The sequence below is a fragment of the Callospermophilus lateralis genome, chromosome X (genome assembly GCF_048772815.1).
Source record: "Callospermophilus lateralis isolate mCalLat2 chromosome X, mCalLat2.hap1, whole genome shotgun sequence".
Lineage (NCBI taxonomy): Eukaryota > Metazoa > Chordata > Mammalia > Rodentia > Sciuridae > Callospermophilus > Callospermophilus lateralis.
Genome location: NC_135325.1, coordinates 19,347,837 through 19,372,599, shown reverse-complemented (window position 1 = coordinate 19,372,599; position 24,763 = coordinate 19,347,837). Strand labels below are relative to the sequence as shown.

Sequence of the window (24,763 nt, the reverse complement as noted above, 5' to 3'; positions counted from 1 at the left end):
AAAATAGTTAGTAGGTAAATATTCATTCATTTAATTACATGGACAATGCTAGAATTTAGCACATATTCCTTAGTCCTGTAGACTGACCCATATAATACACTTTTATATATCTGTGTTCCTCAAATAAGAGATCTCTCTAGTCCAGCTTCCAGGCAATACCTAGTCTGACTGTTCTAGTGAACTTGGATGTTCACAAATAAGCTAAAATCACAACCGAGTTATAAATGACATGTGAGAATGTAAGAACTTTAAAAAGACTTATGCTTTATTAAATCAAAATTAATTTTATTGAAACATAAAAATAGTATGTATTAGTTGGGTACTGTATAACTGTATAATGTTTGATTCACACATATTTTGTGTAATGTTTAGATTAGGTTAAACATACTTCTGAAATAATTATCATTTTATGGTATAAACATACAAAGTTCTTTCTTCTGGCTTTTTGAGAGGTACAGTATATCATTGTTTTCTATACTAACATTACTATGCAATAGCACACCAGAATTTCTTACTCCTAACTATAACTTAGTTCTCATTGATCAACCTCTCCCTATATTCCCCACTCTGTCTAGCCTCTGGTAATTACTATTTTACTCTTATAAGATCAACTTCTCTTATATACACGTATTTCACATATAAGTGACATCATGAGGTATTTGTCTTTGGGTGACTGGCTTATTTCTTTTAACATAATATTCTCTACTTTCATCCATGTTGTCACAAATAACCAGGATTTCACTCTTTTTTTATAGATGAATAGTATTCCCTTGTGCACATATACCACATTTTCTTTTATCAATTCAGTTCATAGATACTTAGGTTATTTCCATTTCCTGACTATTGTGGATTGTGCTGGAATAAATATGGGAGTACACATGTCTCTTCAACATACTGATTTAATTTCCTTTGGATACATACCAGTAATAGGATTGCTGAATCATATAGTGGTTCTTTTAAAAAAAATTTAGGAACTTCCCTACTATTTTCCATAATGATCATACTATTTTACAGTCTCAACAACAGTATAGTAGAATTTTCTTTTCTCCACACCCTCACTAACACTTTTTTCTTTTGGGTGTGTGTGTGTGCAGGTAATAGCCATTCTGACAGGCATGAGATATCTCATGATATCTCATTGTGGTTTTCATTTGTTTTAGTAATGTTGAGTATATTTTCATGTATCTGTTGGCTATTTATAAACTTTTGTTAGAGAAATGTCTAACTATCTTGCCCATTTTTATTAAGTTATTTGTATTTTTGCTATTCAGATTTTTGAGTTCCTTATATATTCTGTTTCTCAGCCAACATGTATAGTTTGCAGATTATTTTCTCCCATTTTTAGGTTGTATCTTCACTCTGTCAATTGTTTTCTCTTTTATATGTATTTATCTGTTGGTCATTTGTATGTCCTTTAAGGAATGTCTAGTCAGGTTATTTGCTATGTGTACATGTTGATATGTAAAAGCTGTGTAAAAAATGGAAGGTGTAATTTATGGTATATAACTTATTTTAAGATAATAAATATGCCATGAATATTTTTGATGTAATAGAATATTTCTCATGATATGTATTTAAATGAATACAATTATTCCATTATGTGAATATAGTTATTCTACTTATGGGACTTTTATATCAGTTCTTCACTAATATAAGTGATAGAATTGAGCATTCTGATCATATGTCTCTATCTTTGATATTCCTTTAGGAAAATTCACAGAAGTGGAATTTTAAAGGTGAAGGGAATGAATACATTTATTTTTATTTGTATTTTTTTTTGAGAGAGAGAGAGAGAGAGAGAATTTTAATATTTATTTTTTAGTTTTCGGCGGACACAACATCTTTGTTTGTATGTGGTGCTGAGGATCAAACCCGGGCCGCACGCATGCCAGGCGAGCACGCTACCGCTTGAGCCACATCCCCAGCCCGGAATGAATACATTTAAATTCCTAAAATACTTTCATGCAATCTTTTAAAGTTAAGTGTAAAAGATACACAGAAAAGTATTCAAATCTTAAGAGTAAAAGTTGATTTTTTAAATTTTGCATAGCCATGTTACTATCACTCAGATCAAGAATTAGAATATGGTGTTTGAGGTTGTGGCTCAGTGACAGAGTGTTTGCCTAGCATGTGTGAGGCACTGGGTTTGATTCTCAGCCCCACATATAAATTAAATAAAGGTCCATCAACAAATTTAAAAATTTTTTTAAAAAGAATTAGAATATAATCCCCTTTAATATGTATTATTTTATGATTTATATATCAGCAAAATTTAAAAATTAAAGGAATTAGAACATGACCTCAGAAACCCCTCTAAGTGCCCCTTTTCAGTTATAAACTCCTTTCTAGATACCACTGTGTACCAAAGGTAATTCCTCCGACTTCTAACATCTAGATTTGTCTGTCTTTGAAATTAATGTCAATAAGCTTATCTAGTATATGCCCTTTTGCTGAACTTTCAGAGTTCATCATTATTTTGTGAGATTATTCTATGCTGTCGCATGTACCATAGTCTGTTTACTTTTTCTCTGTACAGTATTCGATTGTATGAATATGCCACAGTATTTGTTTCCTTTGCTGCATTTTGAATATACTTGGGTGTTGAGAGCCACAGCCGAAGGGGCTCCAGCAAACTTTCAGACTGCCAGCTGATGACTGGCTCACAGCGGCCCCAGCAACACCTAGCTGATTGGCTCCTCTGTGGAGATGCTCATTGAGCTGTTTCCCTGCCCTTTCAGACTACCAGCTGATGATTGGCTCACAGCGGCCCCAGCAACAACTAGCTGATTGGCTCCTCTGCGGTGATGCTCATTGGGCTGTTTCCCTGCCCTTTCAGACCACGGAGCTGCTCATTGGGGGACTTTTTTGGCTCCGCCCATGCGACCCAGCCAATCGGCCTCAAGAGCAGGAGGATTGTGGGAGGAAGAGGTTGTTGGGGTGTGTGCTTGTGGGAAGCCGGTGGTGGCAGTTGGGCTCTGAGGGTTTTTTCCTGAGGAGCTGTTTTGTTTATCTTGTGTGGTTCTAAAAATAAAGTTAGTTTCTTTTGACAAGTGGCTCCTGAATTGTGCCCAGCCAGACTGCGGCATTTGGTGGCCCGTACGGGGAACAAACCTGCGACCTTGGCGTTATCAGCACCAAGCTCTTAAATCTTGCAATAATCTCCATTTACCAGATTTCTTTTTGATGACAAAAATGGGAGTATTATGGGGAGATACAGAAGGTTGTATATGTCCTTCTGCTAATTGTTGTTTGACCAGATCATGGGCTGCTAGTATCTGGTTTTCTTAGTCCAAAGCCTTCAATTCAGACAAAGGTAGAGGAAGGAGAAGACATATTGATTCAAGTAAATGAGGAGGTCTCTCAAGTTAGTCAGAAAAAGGAAAAAGATTAGGAAAACAAGAACAAGGTATACACTTGGGAATTGAATGATTGCATTATAATGTGTGTTTGGTCCCGGAATTACCACAAAACAGTTTTCCAGTGTGATTATGCAATTCTCCTTCACCAGTAGTGTGTGAGAATTCCAGTTGTTCTATATCAAGAGTATGTATTTTTTAGTTGTTTTCTTTTACTATTCTTTTTATTCTTACTATTCTTTTACTATTCCTAGTGGATGTTAATTGGGTATCACATCAGTCTCCTGATGATTAGTGCCATTTTTATATCCTCTATGTGAAATCTTATTGCAAACCTTTGGCCCATTTAAAAAGTAGAAGAATTTAAAAATTCATCTAACTGTAAGAAAAGAAAGCATTTTTTTCTTACAGTTAGAAGAATTATTTAGATACAAAGTCTTTGTCAAATATATGCATTGTGAATATCTTCTTCCAACTTAATTAATGCCTTGCTTTTTGCTCTTAATAGTGTTTCATTATGAATGAAATTCGATTTACTTATCTTATTCTTTATGGCTAATGCTTTGTATAACTTATTTAAGAAATAATGACCCTGAAAATATTATGATAAGAAAATATTGTTTTTCCTTTTATATTAAGGTTCAAAACATTCTGTGGCCAGGTGCAGTGGTGCACACCTGTAATCCTGGCAGGTTGGGAAGCTGAGACAGGAGCATCACAAGTTTAAAGCCAGTCTCAGAAACTTAGCAAGGCCCTAAGCGACTTAGTGAGACCCTGTCTCTAAATAAAATATAAAAATTTCTGGAGATGTGGCTCAGTGGTTAAGTACCCCTGGGTTTAGTCCCTAGTACAATAAATAAATAAATAAAACAGTCTACAAGTGATTTTTTGTGCACATATGTTATAAATTAAAAGTCAAGATTAATATTTTTCAAATGAATATCTAATTAATCTACTACAATTTGTTGAAAAGATAATCCCCTCATCACTTAACAAAAGTGACATCATTATAAACTAAATGACTATAGGATTTTTGTTCTCACATAAATATAACAAACACAATTTTAATAAACATTGATATCTAGTTAAAAACATTCTTAAACTTTGTTATTCTTTAAGATTTTCTTGGATATTATTGGCCCTTTTCACTTTTGTATAAATGTTAGAATTGGCATGTCAGTTTCTGGTAAACACTATCTGCTACAATTTTTATTGGGATTGCACTGAATTTTAGTTTATTTGAAGAGAACTGATATCTTTACAATATTGGATCTTTAAGTCCAAGTTATCCAGTAGTTTCCTCCAACTTTTTTCATTCTTTGAAAGATCTTTTTATATAGTAGACTATTGTCTTTTGTCTGATAGATGTTACAGATATTACCAGTTGGCATGAGTTTTAATTTTGTTAATTGGCTTTTGATTTCTAGATGAGCAATACAAATGTCATGTTCAATCATTTTTTCATATGCCTTTCTTTCTTAAAATTTTTATTTATTTATTTAGTTTTAGGTGGACACAATATCTTAATTATCTTTTCATGTGGTGCTGAGATTCAAACCCAGTGCCTCACACATGCTAGGCGAGCATACTACAACTTGAGCCACATCCCCAGCCCTCATATGCATTTCTAAAGGGCTTCTTCACCCCAATATTTTATTCTAGTTCTGTTGTTACCCTTTTATAGTTAACACTTTAACCTTCCTACAATATTTTTGTATAAGATATAAAGTATAATATTTAATTCCTGTTTATTTCTAAAATGGACACCTCTCTTTATCTTAACATTAACATGTCTACACATTTGAAGTTAACATTCAGAAATGAAAGAACAAGGAAGCTAATCTTGTGTGAAATTAGGTCAAGATTTGGTTAGATACTAAATTAACACATAAGGGAACTGAGTGTGTTTAATTGTTTTCTTTCACCATAGGGAAGATGTTGTATGAAGAGCATGGTTCTATACTTGAAAAGATTATTAGGAAAAAATGTGCATTTAACGAATCAAGTGTTTATGTCTATATTTTGTTGAGGATGAAAAGTAGTAAATATAAGTTTAAATTATTCTAAAATACATAGAAACTGACACAAAAATTACTTATTCCATATCAAAAACAACTCACATCTTTTAGTTTTGTCCATGGTCAGTATAAAACAACTCATCAATATGTGAAGACTGGTTTCAAAGAGGGGAGAAAACATGAAAAATATGTGTTAGAAGGTCTTTATTCCCCCACTGCCACCATTAACTAAGTGATCTTGTCATAGGCAAATAACCAGTATATTTTTGATTGATAACTTTAGAAAATGTTATATCCTATGAATAACAATTCATTATTAAAATATAGAAAGTATGATATATCACCCATATTTTGTCATAAGAAGAAAAACTAGTAATTTCCTGATTATATTAACTTATTTCTTTGCAAATTGATACTTTTATGTTGTTCGATTTTTTTAAGTATAGCAAGAAATCTCCTACCATAGTCGCCATCTGTTCTTCCTCACCAAGCATTGATTGTACTTCCTGAAATATATGTACAAAAAAAATTCCTAGAAGTCAGTGTCCCAGGTCAATGGTAATGTTTTTCATTCATTTGATACACATTTCCAAACAGTTGTCCACAATGGGTGCCCCAATATACATATCCCACCATTCATGTAGAAGAAGGAGTATTTTCCCACAGCCTTGGCAGCATAACATGTTTTCAGAGTTGGATGTTTGCCATTGCAATAGATGGAGCTTTAATTTTCATTTCTCTGATTATGAACAATGCTAAGCTTCTTTTAAATCCATTTATATTTTTTCATGAGCTGTCCTTATCTTTTGTCCAATTTTCTTTTTGGTTGCTGACCTTTATCTTTTTAAGCTGCAGAAGCTCTTTTATGTTTTAAAAAAACTAGTACCTTATTTGAGATATAACACACTATTGTTTTTTGTAGTTTGTTATTTGTCCTTTAACTTTACCTATGGCTTTCTTGGTCATACAGAAGCTTCTGATTTTTATATAGTCTGCTTTACTAATATTTTGTCTGTTAATTAAAACTATCAACTATATTTTATAGTTATATTTAATATTTTGACAAATCAAGACATTTACTGTTTCTTACATTGAAAAAAATAATCCTGAATTTGGAAATGTCCTTAAATTCAATGTATTTATTGTAGGTTCATCATGTGTGGGAATGTAGCTTATCCAGAAATAAAAGCTCAGCAAGGGAGCTCCATGTAAATAACAAATTAAACAATGTGAAGTAAATTTTGTGATGCTTGGAAGCATAAGATCTATGGGGATATACCTAATACTACATTATAATTAAACTGAAAACATTCTCATTATATGCTAACATTTCATTATTCCAATATTCTGATATTTCATTATTCTGATATTAAATTTAATTCATTGTCCTGCTTTATGTCAGCAATCATTCTACCTCTATAACCACAGAGAAAGGGGCTGAAAGGATGAGAAAGAAACCAACAATGTTATTTAAATATCATACAAATATCTGAACTTACATATAAAGCCTAAGTGAAATGTGAACGATTTTATAATCAGATAAAAATGAAGTTCATAGCTCAGTTCTAGAGATTTTAGGAAAATATGATGGCTATTATCTCTAGTACTTTCCAAATCTAGAGGCTCTTAGATGCTGTTAGTTGAAACTGTAAAATGCTTTTTACATCTACTTGTGAGTAGAAAATGATCCCATAAAAATAAAATGGTTTAGTTACCCCCTTTCAAATGCCAGAAAAATAAGTTGAGGGCATTATTAGATTACATATTACAGACATAGCATTACAATTGTCATATAACCTCTCTCTCTTTAACACACATACATATACACACAATTTAGCACCATAGATGTAGTTACAGGTTTAAACTCATGAAATATAACTAGGTCTATTTATCTATTACTAATCTATTTGGCTTTATAGCAGGACACAAGTCATGCAAATCAGACACATCATTGTGATTCATTATTTGTGGACAAACATTCTATGCTCCCTGAGAAGTTTACTTTGTTTGCCCCCTCACACACAGAGAGGCTGCCAGGGATGAGAGTCAAGTTTATGCAGGGCACCTTCAATAGGAATCATCACTTCTATTTCCATCAATCTTCTACACCATTTTAGTCACATAGATTCAAGACCTGTGTCCCAATTCATGGTTCCCTGAGTCCAGGTATAGTTCCATACAAAAAAGGAGTGACAAATATTTTCCATTTATTCTAACGTCAGTGTTTCCAAGGGAACAATGCTGTGGGAGCCTAAGGTCAGTCCCAGAGTGGCCTGCTTCAGCCTAACCTAACCCTTGTTCATGTATCTATATGCCTTTTACAAAAAATATGTAAATATATTCATGTTAGATTTCAGTGCACATGGTATTTATATATAATAACATTTTATGTAAAATTCCTGCACCTATAAATTAATTGCTTGGTTATTTTGTCCCTAAATCTTTTTTTTTTTACCCCACATTTCAGGGATCCTATTAGAGAGTATAATGTTCACTAGTGAATTTTTTTAAATAAATGATTTTTCCAATGTATGTGGGGTTGTATAGTATATTAGCATATTAATCTAGTAAATTAGACACCAATATATTATTATACTTATCCAGTTTATTTTAAAATGTTCTCTGCTATTCATATCATAATATTATATAATAGATTTATATCAACATATATATTACAACATAATATTTTTCTATTATTAGAATGTTATTAATTCCATAAAGAATTGCCATTACCAGTTTGCATTCTTTATTCTTGGATAATGGTTTTAACCCTTGATATTCCAAAAAAAAGCACTTTACTCTTGCTAATCCTGGTTCTTTATTTGCACTTGAGTTTGGGCAACAATTGCTAACACTTAATGACTTTGTTGTGTTTCACTATTAGGCAGAGTATTGGGATAAGCAATTTTCATAGATTACTTTATTCAGTCCTAAGATTAATACTAAGTAGATACTATTATTGTTCCTAATATACAAAAGAGGCATTGAGAATTAGAGAATATTTGGCTAAAATATTAGGCAAGAGCTAGAACAAGGATTTAAATCCAAGCAGCATAATCCTAGTCCCCACAATATTTAAAGCTATAGCATACTGCTCCTAAACTAATTAACACTTCTCAACCCCGATGTCATTATCTATGACTAATTAGTACCTTTATCAGCATATCACTGGTTAGATTAAAGAAGGCAATAAATGTGAAACATTCAAGCATAATGCTTGTAATACACACAACCCTCAATAAAAGTAGCCTATAATCATTCTGTTAAATTCTTCTCAATGCAAATATTATTTTTTACTTTTTATCCCAAGCATCTGTTTCTAGTTTACTTGATTATACTGTGATTCACAAAAATTCTTACCTTACCAATTTTCCTTGTACATAAAGGATTTCCTTAATCCTTTTACTTTTTCTTAAGTGAAAAGAAAATTATTAACAAATATAATTGCAGAAATGATTACTATACAAACAAAAATTTTGGTTTGGTTTGCTTTCAAATTTTTCATGTTCTTAAAATCAAATCACTCATTTGAGATTAAGAAACCTATGTTATAAATCTAGTACTAATGGTGAATAACTTGGCTTATTCATTTTTTGGTGGGGTACCAGGGATTGAACTCAGGGGCAGTCAACCACTGAACTATATTACAGGTCTATTTTGTATTTTATTTATAGACAGGGTCTCAATGAGTTTTTTACCACCTCACCACTGCTGAGGCTCACTTTGAACTCGTGATCCTCCTGCTTTAGCCTTCCAAGCCACTGGCATTACAGGCATGCGCCACCATGCCTGGCCTGGCTTATTCATTTTTAAAACTGTAAAGGAATTGTGCTTGGCATATAATACACAGCTCACTATTATGTTTTGTAAGTGAGTTGATATGTGAAGAATGTACTTCTTTATTTTCATCTTTTGGAGTTAGGTATGCATTTGTGTAGTTATATTATTTGAATTTACAGAAAGGCATTTATAGAATTGTGTAGTATTAATGAATGATTTCTAATACTCTAATTAAATACTGTCATAACAACTATAAGTTAATATAATAAATGCAATTAATCAATATCATGAGGATAAAATTCCCTCTTGTATTTCTGTAACATTTCAGGCTGAATTATGTTTGAAAACATTTTTTTGCCATTTTTGTTTATAACATGAGGACCAATTACCTTTCTAAACATTTTTTTTTCTTTTTAGATTTCTAGAGCTTTACCTGAAAAACAAGGAGAACTTGAGGCTCATATAAAAGATCTTGGGCAGCTTGAACAACAGTTGGATCATCTGCTTCTGTGGCTGTCTCCTATTAGGAATCAGTTGGAAATTTATAACCAAACAAATCAAACAAGACCATTGGACATTAAGGTAGGGATGTTTCATTTACATATTATTTTCTAAATGAATGGCAATATCTTTGAATTAATTTTCTCATTCATTATCATTATTGTCATTGTTGAAGAAAAGATATGGTACTTGAAAAAGCATGGTAAAGAGGACATCTTGATGTATACAGGAACCACTGAAATAGGATTTTGTAGTAGGGGAATGAGATTGGACTCAACTCTAAATATAGAGAAGTAAGTGATGGATAGCCCAGAGGTAGGAAAAAGATCAGTGGATAAAATTGACAATAAAATAGCTTTGGGTAGTAGGGGATATTCTGGCTAAACCAACCTAATGGGATACTTGCTAAAGTCAGGCCAGGGTGACCAGTGAGCACCTTGGTGATGGTGGAGCATAAGTAACCCCATCACATATGGAGAGTAATCAGATATTAAGGGTATCCATTATACAGAATAAGAAGTTCCTGGTAAACTGAATAAGCAGAGTTCTTTGTTAAAACTGAATTTTAGAAGAAAGTGAACAGATAGGCCTGGGAGAAGTTTCAGAAGGCTTCTCAAAGTTTGGTCAAGCAAAGATTCATTGTCACTATCATCGTTGTTGCTATAATTTTGTTTCTTCCAACATGCAGTAGAAATGTCTTCATTAAATTCATGTCACCAGAATGCCTGCATCATATCCATTACCATGATCCCTTTTCACCCCTGCTTCAATTTCCCTTAATACATATCTGTAGATTTCTTTATCTAAAATTGATTTGTATCTAAAATTCTTATCCTAAATGTTTGGGAAAGATATCCTTGAATGAGAGAGAGAGATAGAGAGGTTTTATCCAGCTAAAAGGAGTTATATTTGCAAAGTATACTTCATTCCTTTTGCCTTACTTCTTCCTTATGCTTCTATTTATCATTCTAATAACTACCCACCCTCCGTGACCTAGCACCAAGAGCAGATGGCAAATTGTAAATTACAGACAAACATCATTTTGCTAGTGAAAATCTCAGCCTGATCAATATGTGGCATACTCCTGGATTCAGTCTGGTAGTCAAACTCATGAATAGCAATAGCTTATAAACAATAACAAATTAGTTTTTGAAAAATGTACAGGACAAATAACAACACAGACTTCACATTAATGGTATAGAGGAGATCTTACATCAAGGCTTGGATTTTGATGCCCTGGTCACCCTGATCTTCAGTCATGCATGGTCACAAGGGGCAAGCCTAGATGAATACAAAGCACATAATCGGTTCAAAGAAGCCATCAGTTCTAGGATCTCTTTAGTTTTTTAACTTAGCTAGTACTGAATATCCTTACAGATATTTAATTATGTCCCATTCACCTGTGCAACTACATTCTCATCAATATAGATATTTCATTACCCATTAGGAAATCTCAGCCAGAGAGGCAGGAGGATTACAAGTTCAAAGCCAGCCTCAACAACTTAGTGAGGCCCTAAGCAACTTAGCAAGACACTGTCTCAAAATAAAAATTTAAAAAAGAAAGAAAAAAGGGCTGGCTCAGTGGTTAAGCACCCCTTGGTTAAAGCTCCAGTAGTCCCCAAAAAAATCCCCAAAAGGAAAAGTAGTTACCTGGTCCAATGTATACAATAACCTCAGTCAAATTCCCAGTTATTCTATATCCAGTAAAAGTCCTTGATTTAATATTGCTGCCCTTTCCTTCCTACTGGAAATAACACTTTGTAACTCACTGGTAAATGCCTGTTCCTCTGCTTTAAATATAAGCTTTGGTTAAAATTGCTATTTTTGCTGGATGTAGCAGGCACATGCCTGTAATCCCAGCAGCTCAGGAGGCTGAGGCAGGAATATCAAGAGTTCAAACCAGCCTCAGCAAAAGCAACTTGCTAAGAACTCAATAAGACCATGTCTCTAAATAAAATTAAAAAATAGGGCTATGGATGTGACACAGTGGTTGAGTGCCCCTGAGTTCAATCTCCGGAACGCCAAAATAAAATATGCTACTTTATTATAATAATGAAATATATACTCAGTGCTAGATATCTTCCTTCATAGAATATATTTAAGAGGGACTATAACAAAATACCCTGACACACATAGAGACTGTTGACTCATGTAAAGTGACTTTAGTCTTTGTGTGTTTCCCCTAGAATGGTTCTCAAATATTGAAAGCCCACATTGGGTCTTCATTTGTCAATGGCCCATAAGGTTTCCACCAAATGGGTCCTGGAAATTTGAAGTGAAGACCATTCTTAAGTGTGTTAATGAATTGTCTTTATCAAAGCTTAAGTCACTGCTCTTGCTGCTGTGTGTACTTTCAGAGTGTCATGATATTTGCCTCCTACAGCTTTGGTCCAAGTCACAGAGGAAAGAGGCAGCTGCTTCTGCCCTTGTAGAAAACTCCTTGGCTTCAGTCCTGTGTGAATATTCTGAGTTTTCTTCTCTGGAGTGATGATTTCAAAAATATTACTTCAGCCTTTATTTCTGCTTGTGGCTCTATCTAAGCAAAAAAAAAAAAAAAAAAAAAAAAAAAACACACCATGAGATTATATATTGATAACTTTGGAGTTTCTCCCAATAATTCTAAAACCCCTCACTTATAATCAGGAAATGGTGGTCCTACATGCATAATTTAATAACTTACCTAGTCATTTATCCCTCTTTTTCCAGCTTCTGACTCTACTCCCTGTCTAAGAAATGATTTATTAAGACTACACAAAGTTATTCTGCTTTAAGATATGGGATTTTAGTCTTTACAGCCTCTGCTTAAGGAGATTAAACTTTTTTTCAATTAAAGAACCATGGGAAAACGAATTTGTCTCTTCTAAACTTTAAACCACCAAAACACCAAAAATAAAGTTTTTAGACAGTTTTAAAGGCTTTACCATATTTTAGCACAGATAAAGGAACTGCCTTTAAAATATATCCTAGGAATGAGTTAATATAAAGAAAGTAGATGTACAAGCAGTGAGGGCCATGGTTTCATTTTCTAAATTTACAGAAACTTTCTTTGTTTGGCTATGGCAGCCACAGCTACCTCAGAAGCAAAGGGCTAGAGGCCCTGCCATTCAGGTCATTTGTTTTCTGGAGTCAAACTCTGAGCACCTGTTAGAAAAAAATATGTAATACCCACTGTGAGCCTCAGTTTTGCCTGCTTGCTACTTCATGCTTATTGATGAAATGCAGCTAGCTGTGTAATGAAACCCAAATAAAAAAGCCTTAAGGGTTCTGTTCTAATACATTGTTTATGCTGGAGTGAAAATTGACTGCACATCGCTTGGTTTGTGCAATTTACTCCTGAAATATTCCTATTCAGGAAATCCTGCAAATAGCAATATTCATCTTGAAAATCACCTCACAGAACCCTTAGCAAGCTGAGAGACATAATCAATGAGATCGTGATGTAGAGGGTGAAAATTAGGCATAATCACAGCCCTTTCCCATCAGTCAGCCCACTAGAAGGCATGCCTTTGAATTTTGATTTTCAAATGTACTCTCAATTTAGACATAAAATATGTTGATTTCAGATTTCACAAATGATAATTGAATGCTAAGATCCAGGGACCAGTTTAGAATTTCTATAAAGGATCTTACGTTTTTAATCTTTAATGAAGGCTTTCAATAATGAGTTAGAGGTATACTATTTATCTGACATAAATCTGCCTAACTACTGCTTTCCAAACTTTTTATTAAAGGATGAGGTGGGGGTGCATAATTTTGTGTTAGATTCACTGACTGAAATACTTTCATGTTCATGACAGAGAAGTTTTGGGGGTGTTTTTCTTCCCCTCAAAAATGACTTTCCTTCTGTGGACTATAAATAAACACAATATGCTACTCTGCTGGCTCTTTCTTACCATGTAAGAAATATAATTGCCCATAATGTCAAATCCACAGACAAAGGACAAAATTATAATGAATGACCATTAAAGTAACTGAATACCAGAAGCCTTTGCTGCACGTGTCCACATTGCTGTGAGTGTTGTCAAAGAAAATTTGCTCTGGACCACAACTTACCTAGCAAGAAAGACTGTTCAAACCTTTTGCAGTAGAGGAGAGACATTGAGTTCAATGGAGGACTTTTAAGTACTGAATGAATTTAGTGGAAAAGTACAGAAGGATGTTAGTGGAAAGGCTGGTCAATGTAATTGCCAATGGTGCTTATTAAAATTAGATTCTTACCCACCTACAGAGAGTGTCTGGTTGGGGCATTAACTTCCTTGATTATTGCATTTCAAAAGGATGATTCCTGAGTCCTTTAGAAAAATATTCCTAGAGTATAAAGCAAGCAAAGAAGTAGAGAAAGAATGTATAATAGAAGGGTTTCTAAAGTAAATTCTCTAGGAAAAGGGTAGGAAGGCTTAAGGTCAGAAGGAGCCTATCTTAAGTTTAGTCATGCTGAGGAAAATGATAAAGCTCTTTGTCAGTTCCCCCTTTTGTTCTACAGAAGCCAGATTGCCCACGGAACAACTTAGGAAAACTGGCTAATGCAATCATTTCAACATCTTTCTGTTGTTGAAGGACTAGTTGATCCAATTCTGATACACGATAGCAGAAAACATTTACTTGATGATATGAATAATCAGCTATTTCCTAAGGGGGACTTTATGAAAGTAAGAAGGAAATAAAAATATACTACCAGTGACACTCCACATCATGTATAATCACAAGAATGGGATCCTACTTAGAATAAGTTATACTCCATGTATGTATAATATGTCAAAATATACTCTACTGTCATATATATCTAAAAAGAACAGGAAAAAAAGATTTTTTGATGCTGGGCTAGAAATGACCTTAGATGGTGGAATGAAGATGACATAGGCAATCTTATGGATTTCTTGGTTTTCAGTTTAAATGCTTTCAGCAGTGGTGTAGGCAGTAGAAAGTCTTCATTGGGATTATGTCTCATGAAGTAAAGCATGGAAGATCTGGGAGTTTGATGAACTTCCCGAGTAGTCTACATATTAGTAGCTGTAGGCACAAAAGTTGTCTATAGATAATTAATTTGCTACAGTGATGATTACTGTGCAGTTTACAACAAGTCAATCAACTTTAGCTTCCAGGGCTTCTTTAGATACTGTAATGAAAGGGCAACAACAAGCAAATAACTAGGAATATCAATAAGGATCCAGAAAGTCAGGGTTTAGTTCCCAGTGATGGCAAGTCAGTAGGGTGGGTGGAAAATTTGGAAGAATAATTTAGAGTGTTATAGCCAGATATTGAAAAAGAATTGAAAATTGTTAAAGAGTGGCATAATGTATGAGAAAGCAGAATCTAGTCCAATTTACAAATAAGGAAACAAAACTATGCAGCTTATAAGGAAATACAAAATAACTCAAAGATAATGTGTACAATGGAAATCTAATAACCCACAAATGCATGTTGTAGTTTTTGTTGAAATTTCAAATTTATCCCTGCCATCACCAGCCTTTGGATCAAAGGTAATCAGAGTAAGAGTACTCTTACTTACAAAATGAGACTGATCTCTTTTTTTATATGGATAAAGCAAGAATGGTCATTGACCCCATAGGCCTTTTAAAGTTTTCTTCACTAAAATTTTCATGAAGAATTTCAAGATGAAGAAGTCCTAGATATTTACTTTATAGAATAATGCATACAGTTAATAATACTGTATTTTATACTTAGAAATTTGCTAAGCAGGCAGATCTTATGTTAAATTTTCTCATTGTAAAATAGGAGGACAGGTAGTAAATGACCTGGAAGGAACCTTTTGGGGGTAACAAGTGAGTTTATGGTGTAAATTATGGTAATAGTATATACTTAACTTCTAAATACACTAAGTTGTATGCATTAAATATATAGAACTTTTGGCTGTCAATCATGTCTCAATTTTGAAAATGGCATTTCAGATACTTTTAAAACTTCTCAAATTCAGGAAGTCAAGCCAAAATCTTTCCATCACATTATACCTGCCATACCTACAGATTTGGCTAATTATTTCTTTCTCCTGTTCCCCTGAGTAGCCTAAAGTTTCTGGCTTGCCAGAGAGGGAAATTTCTTATTCATCTACATGACTCAGAATTTTGTAAGCCAGGCTCTTTGTAAGCATTTACAAAGGCTTTGTAGGCAATGGCTCTAAAAAGTCAACTGAAGTTCCTTAAAACTATCTACTCATATCTTATTCTATGCATGTTATTCTTAAATATGATGTTCTGGTCAAAATATTTGTTTTATTATAAATTTTCTCAATTATGTCCTGTTAAAAGGAGGACAAATGTTTACTGAACCTATGCAAATAATTATATTGCCATTAAAATAAGAATACTGAGAGTCTCTGAATTTTAAAAGAATCAGATAGGGATAAAAATATAAATTGTTCATTCTCTTTAAAAAATATAATCTGCTTATTTGGCCATCTTAGTCTGTTTTCTGTTGCTATAACAGAATACCTGAGACTGCACAATTTATAAAGAACATATATTTATTTGGTTTATGGTTCTGGAGGTTGGAAAATCCAAGAAAATAGTATCAGCATCTGTCAAGGACATTCTTACTATGTAATAACTTGATGGATTGCATCAGATGGTGAGGGGGTCACTATTATAACAAGCCTACTCTCAAGATAACTAATTCCCTCCCACAATAATGAAATTAATCTGTTTTTAAGGGCAGAGCCCTTATTACTTAATCACCTCTTAAATGTCCTGCCTTTCCACACTGTTGCATTGGGGATTAAATTTTCAACACAGGAACTCTGGGAGTACATTTAAACCATAGCTCTGATAATGCTTTTCATGCAATTCAATATATCCAGTAAACTTATTTTTCAAGTCAGTTTATTAAGATTGGTTTTAGAATTTGACTTTGGGAAAATAAAATATCACAAGTTGTAAAAAAATTGTTAAAATGTTTGACTACTTGGCTATGATCATAGGTCACAGTGAAATTATGCACAAATACCTATTTAAACAAAATAACAATGAAAGATTACAAAAATAAATACAGGAGGTAACATTACTGTAAAAGACTTTAGCTCTTGCAAAAATGAAAAAAATAAAAACCTCTGTATTCTTCAATAACCAAGGTATGTAACGAGGTCAACATAAAACAATGTAAGTTATTATGGTAAGACACAAACTCTTTGTTTCTTTGACATAGTATGCAAAAGATAAAGAAATATAAACATTTTATAATCTGTTATTAAAAACAGACCAAGAGAGGAGATAGCTATGCTAATTAACTTGACTACAATAATAATTTTTATATGTGTACCAAAACATGATGTTGTACACCTTAAATACATACAATTTCTGTTAAAATAGAACAGGCCAATAATCCAAGAAAATTTATCATTAAAACAAGAAAACTTAGCTCATTTTTCATCATTATATTGTCGATGCTAAAGCTGATTTTAAGAAAGCTTGTAATTAATTCCATAGCAAGTATTGATTATGTGACACAAGATCCCTATACCACAAATCTTCTACTACTGCTTATATTCATTCAGATTTCTCTCATTCTGAAATAAACTGTCATTTTACTTTAGAACAAAATCACCCTCTTTTTCCTTAATAAAATCATAACCTATAAACTATGCATATTATGTATACAAAGTTGTTTTCCTTTGCCCTTTTTGTTTCTAGGACTTTAATTTACACACATTAATTATATTTTTAACCATTAATGACTCATATTCTCCTGAGAAAACTAACAAGTGAATAATGATGAACTGTCTCTCATATATCAGCATTTTGTAACAGACTAGCAAAGTTTATAAATACAAGGTGATGTCACCTGCTCAATAAATAACAATATTTGTCAAGAATACCTTGGAAACTTTTTTTTACCTTGGTATGTAATTGCATGGAGGTTGTGAGCTAAGATTTGGATGAGTGAATGAGGAAATGTGTAGCAGCCACCTAGGTGTTGCAAAAGCCCAGCTGAATGGATAAAAATATCCTTTTCATTTCCATTTGGCATTTCCAGGCTCTGTAGTTACTATTGGTGTTCCAGTTCCTCCAGAGCCCCATATGAGGGCAAAGATCAGAAATCTTGAGAGACCATAGGTAGTTAACAGACTGGTAGAGAAAGGTCTGGCAAGGATGGGCAGAGGAATATAGAGGATGCAATGGCTCGAAGGGGGACACATGGGAAAATTCAAAGGAGCTCACAGGAGTAAAATCAATGGTGGCAAAAAGAAGCAGGAAGAGTAGAGGACATGAAAAGGGTAAGGTCTTAGATGGGCCACTTTAAGTAGATCTTATGTTTTCTAAAGAGGCCATTCAATATCAAATTATCTTTAGTAAAATTATGCCAACAATGAAGAAAGCAGAGTTAGTGCTTTAGTGATATAGCATATAATTGGCAAGACTCTTTATAGGAGTAGAATCAAAAGACTGAAAATTTTACACTGGGAAGTAAGACAGCAAAAACAGCAACAAAGAAAGGAAATCCAAGAAAGACCTGTACAAACAAGATCTCTACAGAAAAGAAGTCTATAAATAACAAAGAACTGAAGTTCAACCATATGGGATCTCAATGAAATATTTTCATCTTCTAAACCAATGGCATCTTTCAAAAAAATCTGGTACAAGAGTATACTCAGAATTTTCAGAATAAAAATCTGTCTTTGTCATGGAATCATGGAAGCAAGGAAGTATTGATCAAGAGTACTGGATGTCAGGTGTGGTTGCACATGCCTATAAATCCAGCAACTTGGGAGGCTGAGGCAACTTAGTGACCCCATCTCAAAAAGAAAAAAATAAAAAGGACTGGGGACTTAGCTTAGTGATAGAGTACCCTTGAATTCAATAAAAAAGAGCACTGGATAAGGACTTGAAATTCACTGACAGATCCTCCAATGAGTCAGAAGTGTGGACAGTATTCACAAAACTGACTTTTTTAGAGGTTAATGTCATTGAATTAACTTTGGAATGAAAGAATTCACAAGTAGTTTCTCGTTTTTAAATAGATGTATAGTATTTCTAGTTAAACTGAGTAGATTATTTGATTTTATTTAGTTTTTACTTTCTTATTTGTTCTTTTTAGATTTACATATAGTAAAGTGTATTTTTGACATATATACATACATAGAGTATAACTTATTTTAATTAGGATTCCATTCTTGTGGTTGTAGATGATGTGAAGTTTCACTATGGTGTATTCATACATGAACATAGGAGAGTTATACACCATTGAATATTACTCAGCCATAAAAAAGAATAACTTTATGACTTTTTTCTGGTAAATGGATTGATCTGGGTATTATGATGCTAAGTGAAATAAACTGATCCCAAAAACCCAAATGTCAAATGTTCTCTCTGATATGTGGATACTAACACACAAAAAGGGTGGAGGGAAAATAGAAGTTCAGTGGATTAGACAAAGGGGAATGAGAGGATGGAATGGGGGGATAGGAATAGGAAAGAGTAGAATTAATCAGACATAACTTTCCTACTTTTTACTTTTTAAGAAGTGATGTTAATAAGATGAGGAACAGAAAGAAAACATTATCTTTCCATATCTAATCTTCTTTCCTAGAAAAAAAATGTCCAGTGTTTTCTACTGGGTATTAAAATATGTCAGTGGTATTTATCCTGAAAAGTAATGGGTTAAAGTTACTGGCAAATTATTCTTATTTAGGAAGTACCTACACAAAGATTTATTGAACATTAAATTTTTCAACTTGAGTTAAATTGAGGGCAAGAGCATAATTCTGACCCTTAAAAAAACTTAAGATTGTAGAAGTTTGTGGATAATTCCATATTTCAGTGGATTTAGATATCTGCTGTTCTGTATAAATGCTGAATACCAAAGTATTTTACTTGCCAACCTTTCTCTTACTTTCCATCTGCCCCCAAAATCATTACTGAGTTGAGGTAGTATAATAATAAGGAAAGAAACAAAAAAATTGAATCCCGACTCTGACACTTAGTTGACTTATGATATTATTTTTAACTCACTTGCCCATTTTAACCTGACTTTCTTATTCATTAAAATAAAAAATTAATCAATTTTCTTGGAATTCTTTTGAATCAAAACAAAACTAAGATGGAAACACATTTCCTAAAACATAGAAAAAATGATGAATGAACCTTCCCATAATAGGAGACTTTGGGCAACAGTCCCTAAGGAGAAAAATTATTAAGCTCACAAAATACCCTCATTTTCAAAAGGAAGCAACAGTTGCTAACAGAAAACCACTCCAGGAAACTTATGGTAATGACATTTTTCATGACTCACCAACCCAATTTGCCCATATAGGGAAAAGATGATGAACTTGAAAAGAGCTTCTTGAATTGAGAATTTCTAGAATATATCTTTCAAATAGGATAGTGCTTTGTTGACCAAGAGAAAACTACTATAATTTCTACTGTTCACTTCATCATGGGGGAGGGGAAGGAAAGGCAAGGAAGAGGATAACAAAAGTATCTCTAGTATAGTGGCATTCAGATCATTCTGTTTATAAAATTCTGAAAATAGTTTAGAAAGCTGAATATCCCCTTACATATTTAAAAGGTGATATTTCTTTACCGCCCTGTAATATAGTGAATATTGACATTTAAAAAATGTTACTCTTTTTAATGTATCCAGTGGAATCCAAATATCATACCAATATAATATCTATCATCATCCACTTAAAAATGTACTAATAAACTTATCTTTAATTAAAAGAACTTTTGTGCCTTTTTATCTTTAAATTATATTTCCATTCTATTTCTCCAAAGAATGGTATCCTAATTCAATATACATTTATGTTATAAACTCTTGTCAACAACTCTGTCATCCTTCTATATGACAAATATGTATCTATGTGGACTTAAATTCAATTTTCCAAAACAATATCCTGTGACTTTAAGATTGTACATGTTTTTAAAAAATCTTTTAGACTGAGTTATATCTACAATTACTATACCTAGTATATTTGTTAAACCTAAATATATATTTAGCTTTTGATATGTAATTATTAAACATGTTCAGTGTATTTTCATTGAAAATAAATATATAAATGATATAGACAGGTGAGTGTTTGATGATCCCTTGACTAAAAGTGAATTTTTGTCTCCAGTATTTTGAGTTGTTTTTTTACTTAGTATAAATGAATCTTGAATGCAATGACCACTGGAATAGGTCAGAGAGGTGTACTTTTATTTTGGAAAGTAGAAGAAGGTCTACCATTAACCAAAAAGAGGAAAAGAAAATTGCAATGATTTGTTTACCACAGAAACCCAGTCAAATCCCTTGTAAAGGTTTGGAATCTGAAAACTGACTCCATTAATACCATCCCTTCTCACATATCCCTGGGAAAGTCTGTGTGTACCTCTAGAGGCTTACTCCAGTCTGAAGATTGGCATCCTAGGAACGATTGGCAGGGAGTCTATAGGAAGGAAAGGAACAATTTAGCTTTTGGTGAGACACTTGTTAAGCTGCTAAAGGATCATCAAGTTTATCTCAGCACAGTTCATGCCTTTAACCATTACGCAGTTATTCACTTTAGCAATAGCTGCATTACATTATTGATTCACACTGAATTTCCTAATGTCTAACACCCTAGTTCTTCTTCACATTTGCTCCTTCAAGATGACATTTCCCCCATCCTGCCCTGTGCCATCTGTTTTTATGAATTAGATGTAGGGCTGTCAATTCCTTCCCAAGACTTTTTCAGGTTTATTCACTGAGATCTGCTATGTCCCATTTTATGATCCAGTCCTAACCAAGACAGACAACACATAAGAAACCCACCACCACTAGTACATCAGGAACAAGCCTTGCTGCCCTAAGCCTGGTTTATGGTTCACTTTTAGTGAGTCCAATTAGTCTTTCAGAGAATATGTCATATTCACTGCCTCCCCTACCTCAATTATGATCATTTGCCTCCTATTGCTATACCCTCAATCTATAGACCCAAGAAAGAAAACGTGTTCTTGACCCCAAAATACTTGACTGAAGCTTAATAAGTTTATCAAACCATAAATCCGATTAATATTAGGGATGAAGATGCAGTAATTTGGGGGTCCTAAATCTATCATACCATTTACTGCAGTATCATAATGTTTCCTTTCAACTTCAGATTTGTTATGTCCACCTGCTATAACTTCATCTGGGTTGTGAAAAAAACTGAAAATAGACTGAATCTTAAGACAGAGCACTCTAGCACAGTAAAGGGAGCCTACCTTTACTTTCACATCAATTTGCATTGGCTGCAATTGTTTAATTAGCTATTAAACCCTGCTTATTTCAACCTAGTTCATATTGTTTTATTTTGTCAATAAGTGTACATGGAGATTTTATCAAAGTGTATGTAGAAATGTACATTAAATTTATTTGCATATATTCTGATCATCTACTCTAGGTAAAATAATACAATTTCTATGCAGCTAGGAAATACTTACTGATTCACTACAATGTCCTACTATGTTAAGGTGACTCTCACTTTCAATTTTCTTAGTATTGAATTGGTGCATAAATATGCTCAGTGTACTAAATGCATTCAGTGCAGATGTACTTGAAGTGCATCTAGTGAGTTCACTTAAAGGGTTCCATGATAGCCAAAAAAATAATTCCCAACCTAGCCAACTACTAGATCATGGCTACTAAAGTATAGTTCCTGGACCAATGGCATCAGCATCACCTAGAACGATGTTAGAAATAGAAAGCTTTGTGCCTTCCCATAGACCTCCTGAATGAAAACAGATGGAAGCACAGCCCAGGAATCTATGTGCTAACAAGCCCTCCATAAATTTTTACTTGCTGAAGTTTGAGTTGTTCGAGTTTAGCGACAGTGTCCCAAAGGATATGACATCTGCAGGAATTGAAAGATGAGCATCAAGAACAGAGATATGGAGGTGGTCAGGAGAATGAAGTATAGGAACAAATACAAATTTAGTGATGTTAAAGTGTAGCCCAAATTAGGGAAGGCTTGGACATCACTTTATGGAGCTTAGACATTATCTTTGAAAGAAGTAGAGGCCATTAATGAAAGGTACCCGGCAAACTCTCAGATTTGAGGAATACAGGACCAAAAGCAAGGAGAGTAGACAGGAGGTTCCTGATATAGTATAGGAGCAACATGTTTCTATATTACTCCCAATTCAGTAAAAATACATTAATTACTGCAGATGAAGACATCATTTTAAAAACTGCTTTTCAAATTATTGCTGGTAAAATATAATATAAATTATTACATCATGTTGAATGTGTTGTTAGGTATTGTTTTGTGGAACTTTTGTTTTCATTTGTATTTTTATTTCATTTCAGTTTTATTTCTAATTTTAAAATATTCTCCACAGACTTATACAAAATGAATTAATTAGTATACTATCAATGAGGCCATATTGAATTAATTATTACAAAATTAGGAGTAAATTCATCCCTCTATAACAAATATTTTTTAAAAGTATAAATAATTTCATTTATTGATTGAATAGATTATACTTTTTTTCTAGTACAAAATTCATGGCATTAAAGGGCATGGACCGATTATCATTTGCTTTACTTTCTATCAATCACCCAATTTCTCTCCCCATAGACTTCCAAGGTTTCAGTTTCCTGGATAGTCTTCCAAGGACAGAGAGAAAGAGAGGGAGGGTGTGTGTGTGGGGAGAGAGAGAGAGAGAGAGAGAGAGAGAGAGAGAGATTAGAACTATAAAGTGTTTCTGTACTCTGCTTATTTTCTCTTAAGGATGCATACTAACAATTATTTTCCTAAAAAGCATTCTCCTTTTTTACAGTTTCATACTATTCTAAGGATGTACCTAAATCTTTACCAATATTCTAATTAAGAAACATTTTATTTGTTTTCAATTTCTGCTATTACCACAGAAGAACAATGTATAACATTGTACACATGACGTCTCACACATTATAAGTATATCTATAGGATAAGTTCCTAGAAGTAGAATGATTGATCAACAGGGCATTTGCCATTTTAGTAAAAATGCCAAATTTCTCTTCATAGAGAATTCTCAGCAATATAAATAATTTGTTATCTACCCCCTGTATCATTGCCCACTCAATGTGTCATCAACCTTTTCAATTTTCTACACAAAGAAAAATGATATGTCATTGTCATTTTAATTTAGATTCTTCTTTTGAATGAAGGTGATTTTTTTTCATGTGTTTCAAAATCATCTTTATTTTCCTTTGTGTGCTATTTGCTACATTCTTTACCAATTTTCTCTAGTGGGTTATTGGTCTCTTTCTTCCTGTGAAAAATATAGTTTACAAACTTGAAGTAAAAACATGACTTTCTATAACAAAGATTTTAATGAATATTTGCTATGACAAATAGATTCTAGTTTTAAGGTTGTAACCTGAAAATATCAAAACTAGTCTTTAAATTGCACAGGAATGCTCTTTGCCCTTTTTAGTAAACAATCCTGGATGGGAATTCTATGTGATGTCAAATCGTAAAAGAATTACAGATTTTTAAAATTGGGAACTGGTATGTAAATATTTGCTTTTTTTTCTTTTCTACTTAACACTATATAATACATAGAACCCAGTTTGTTTTTTCAAAGGGCATATGTCAACTGACTCCCATTCTTGCAAAATTCATTACCTAAGGTAGGCTTATGACTTTTCCCTGCATTTCATTTTCTAGCCAACTCTGAAATAACCATTTGGAAGGTTTTAAGTTTATTTCTACACCTAATTTTTTCTTATGAAAATCAAAGCTGTACTTTTCCTGTCTTCAGGAACACCCATAATGGTTTGTCATTTGGCTTGCCAGTTTTATTAGTATCCTGAGATGTAATTTATCTAGATCAAAAGAGTTAAGTATGAGCAGCTGGGGGCTCTCTAATCTCTTTACCCATCTTGGGCACTAGTTCCCTCTCATTATTATTTGTTCTGTTCTTTGCAGTCAGAATGTTATTCCTCTTGACATATAAGAAACAAACCCAATAGGAATTAAAAGGTCTTCATTTTAATTTGCCCTCACCAATATTATCCCTAAGCAGTCCTATCCTATCCTAGACCATTTCTGGCTCCAAATATACCCTGAAGAGTCATTTTGTCATCCTAAAATTTTTTATACTTTTTTGATATCACAGTTTTATTACATACTAGAATTTTATTTTTTTTACTTAGCAGTCTTCCACTGGTCCA

The 24,763-nt window shown here is 33.2% G+C and overlaps 1 protein-coding gene across 3 annotated transcripts in view; it reads left to right on the top strand.

The window, feature by feature from the left end:
* Dmd (dystrophin) overlaps positions 1-24,763 on the top strand; it is a 2,011,337-nt gene that overhangs the window by 1,254,871 nt on the left and 731,703 nt on the right. For all 3 annotated transcript variants that reach the window (XM_077107047.1, XM_077107046.1, XM_077107045.1), the window contains one exon: positions 9,572-9,736. In XM_077107047.1, coding sequence (XP_076963162.1) covers positions 9,572-9,736 — 165 coding nt within the window. The remainder of the gene's footprint in view (positions 1-9,571; positions 9,737-24,763) is intronic.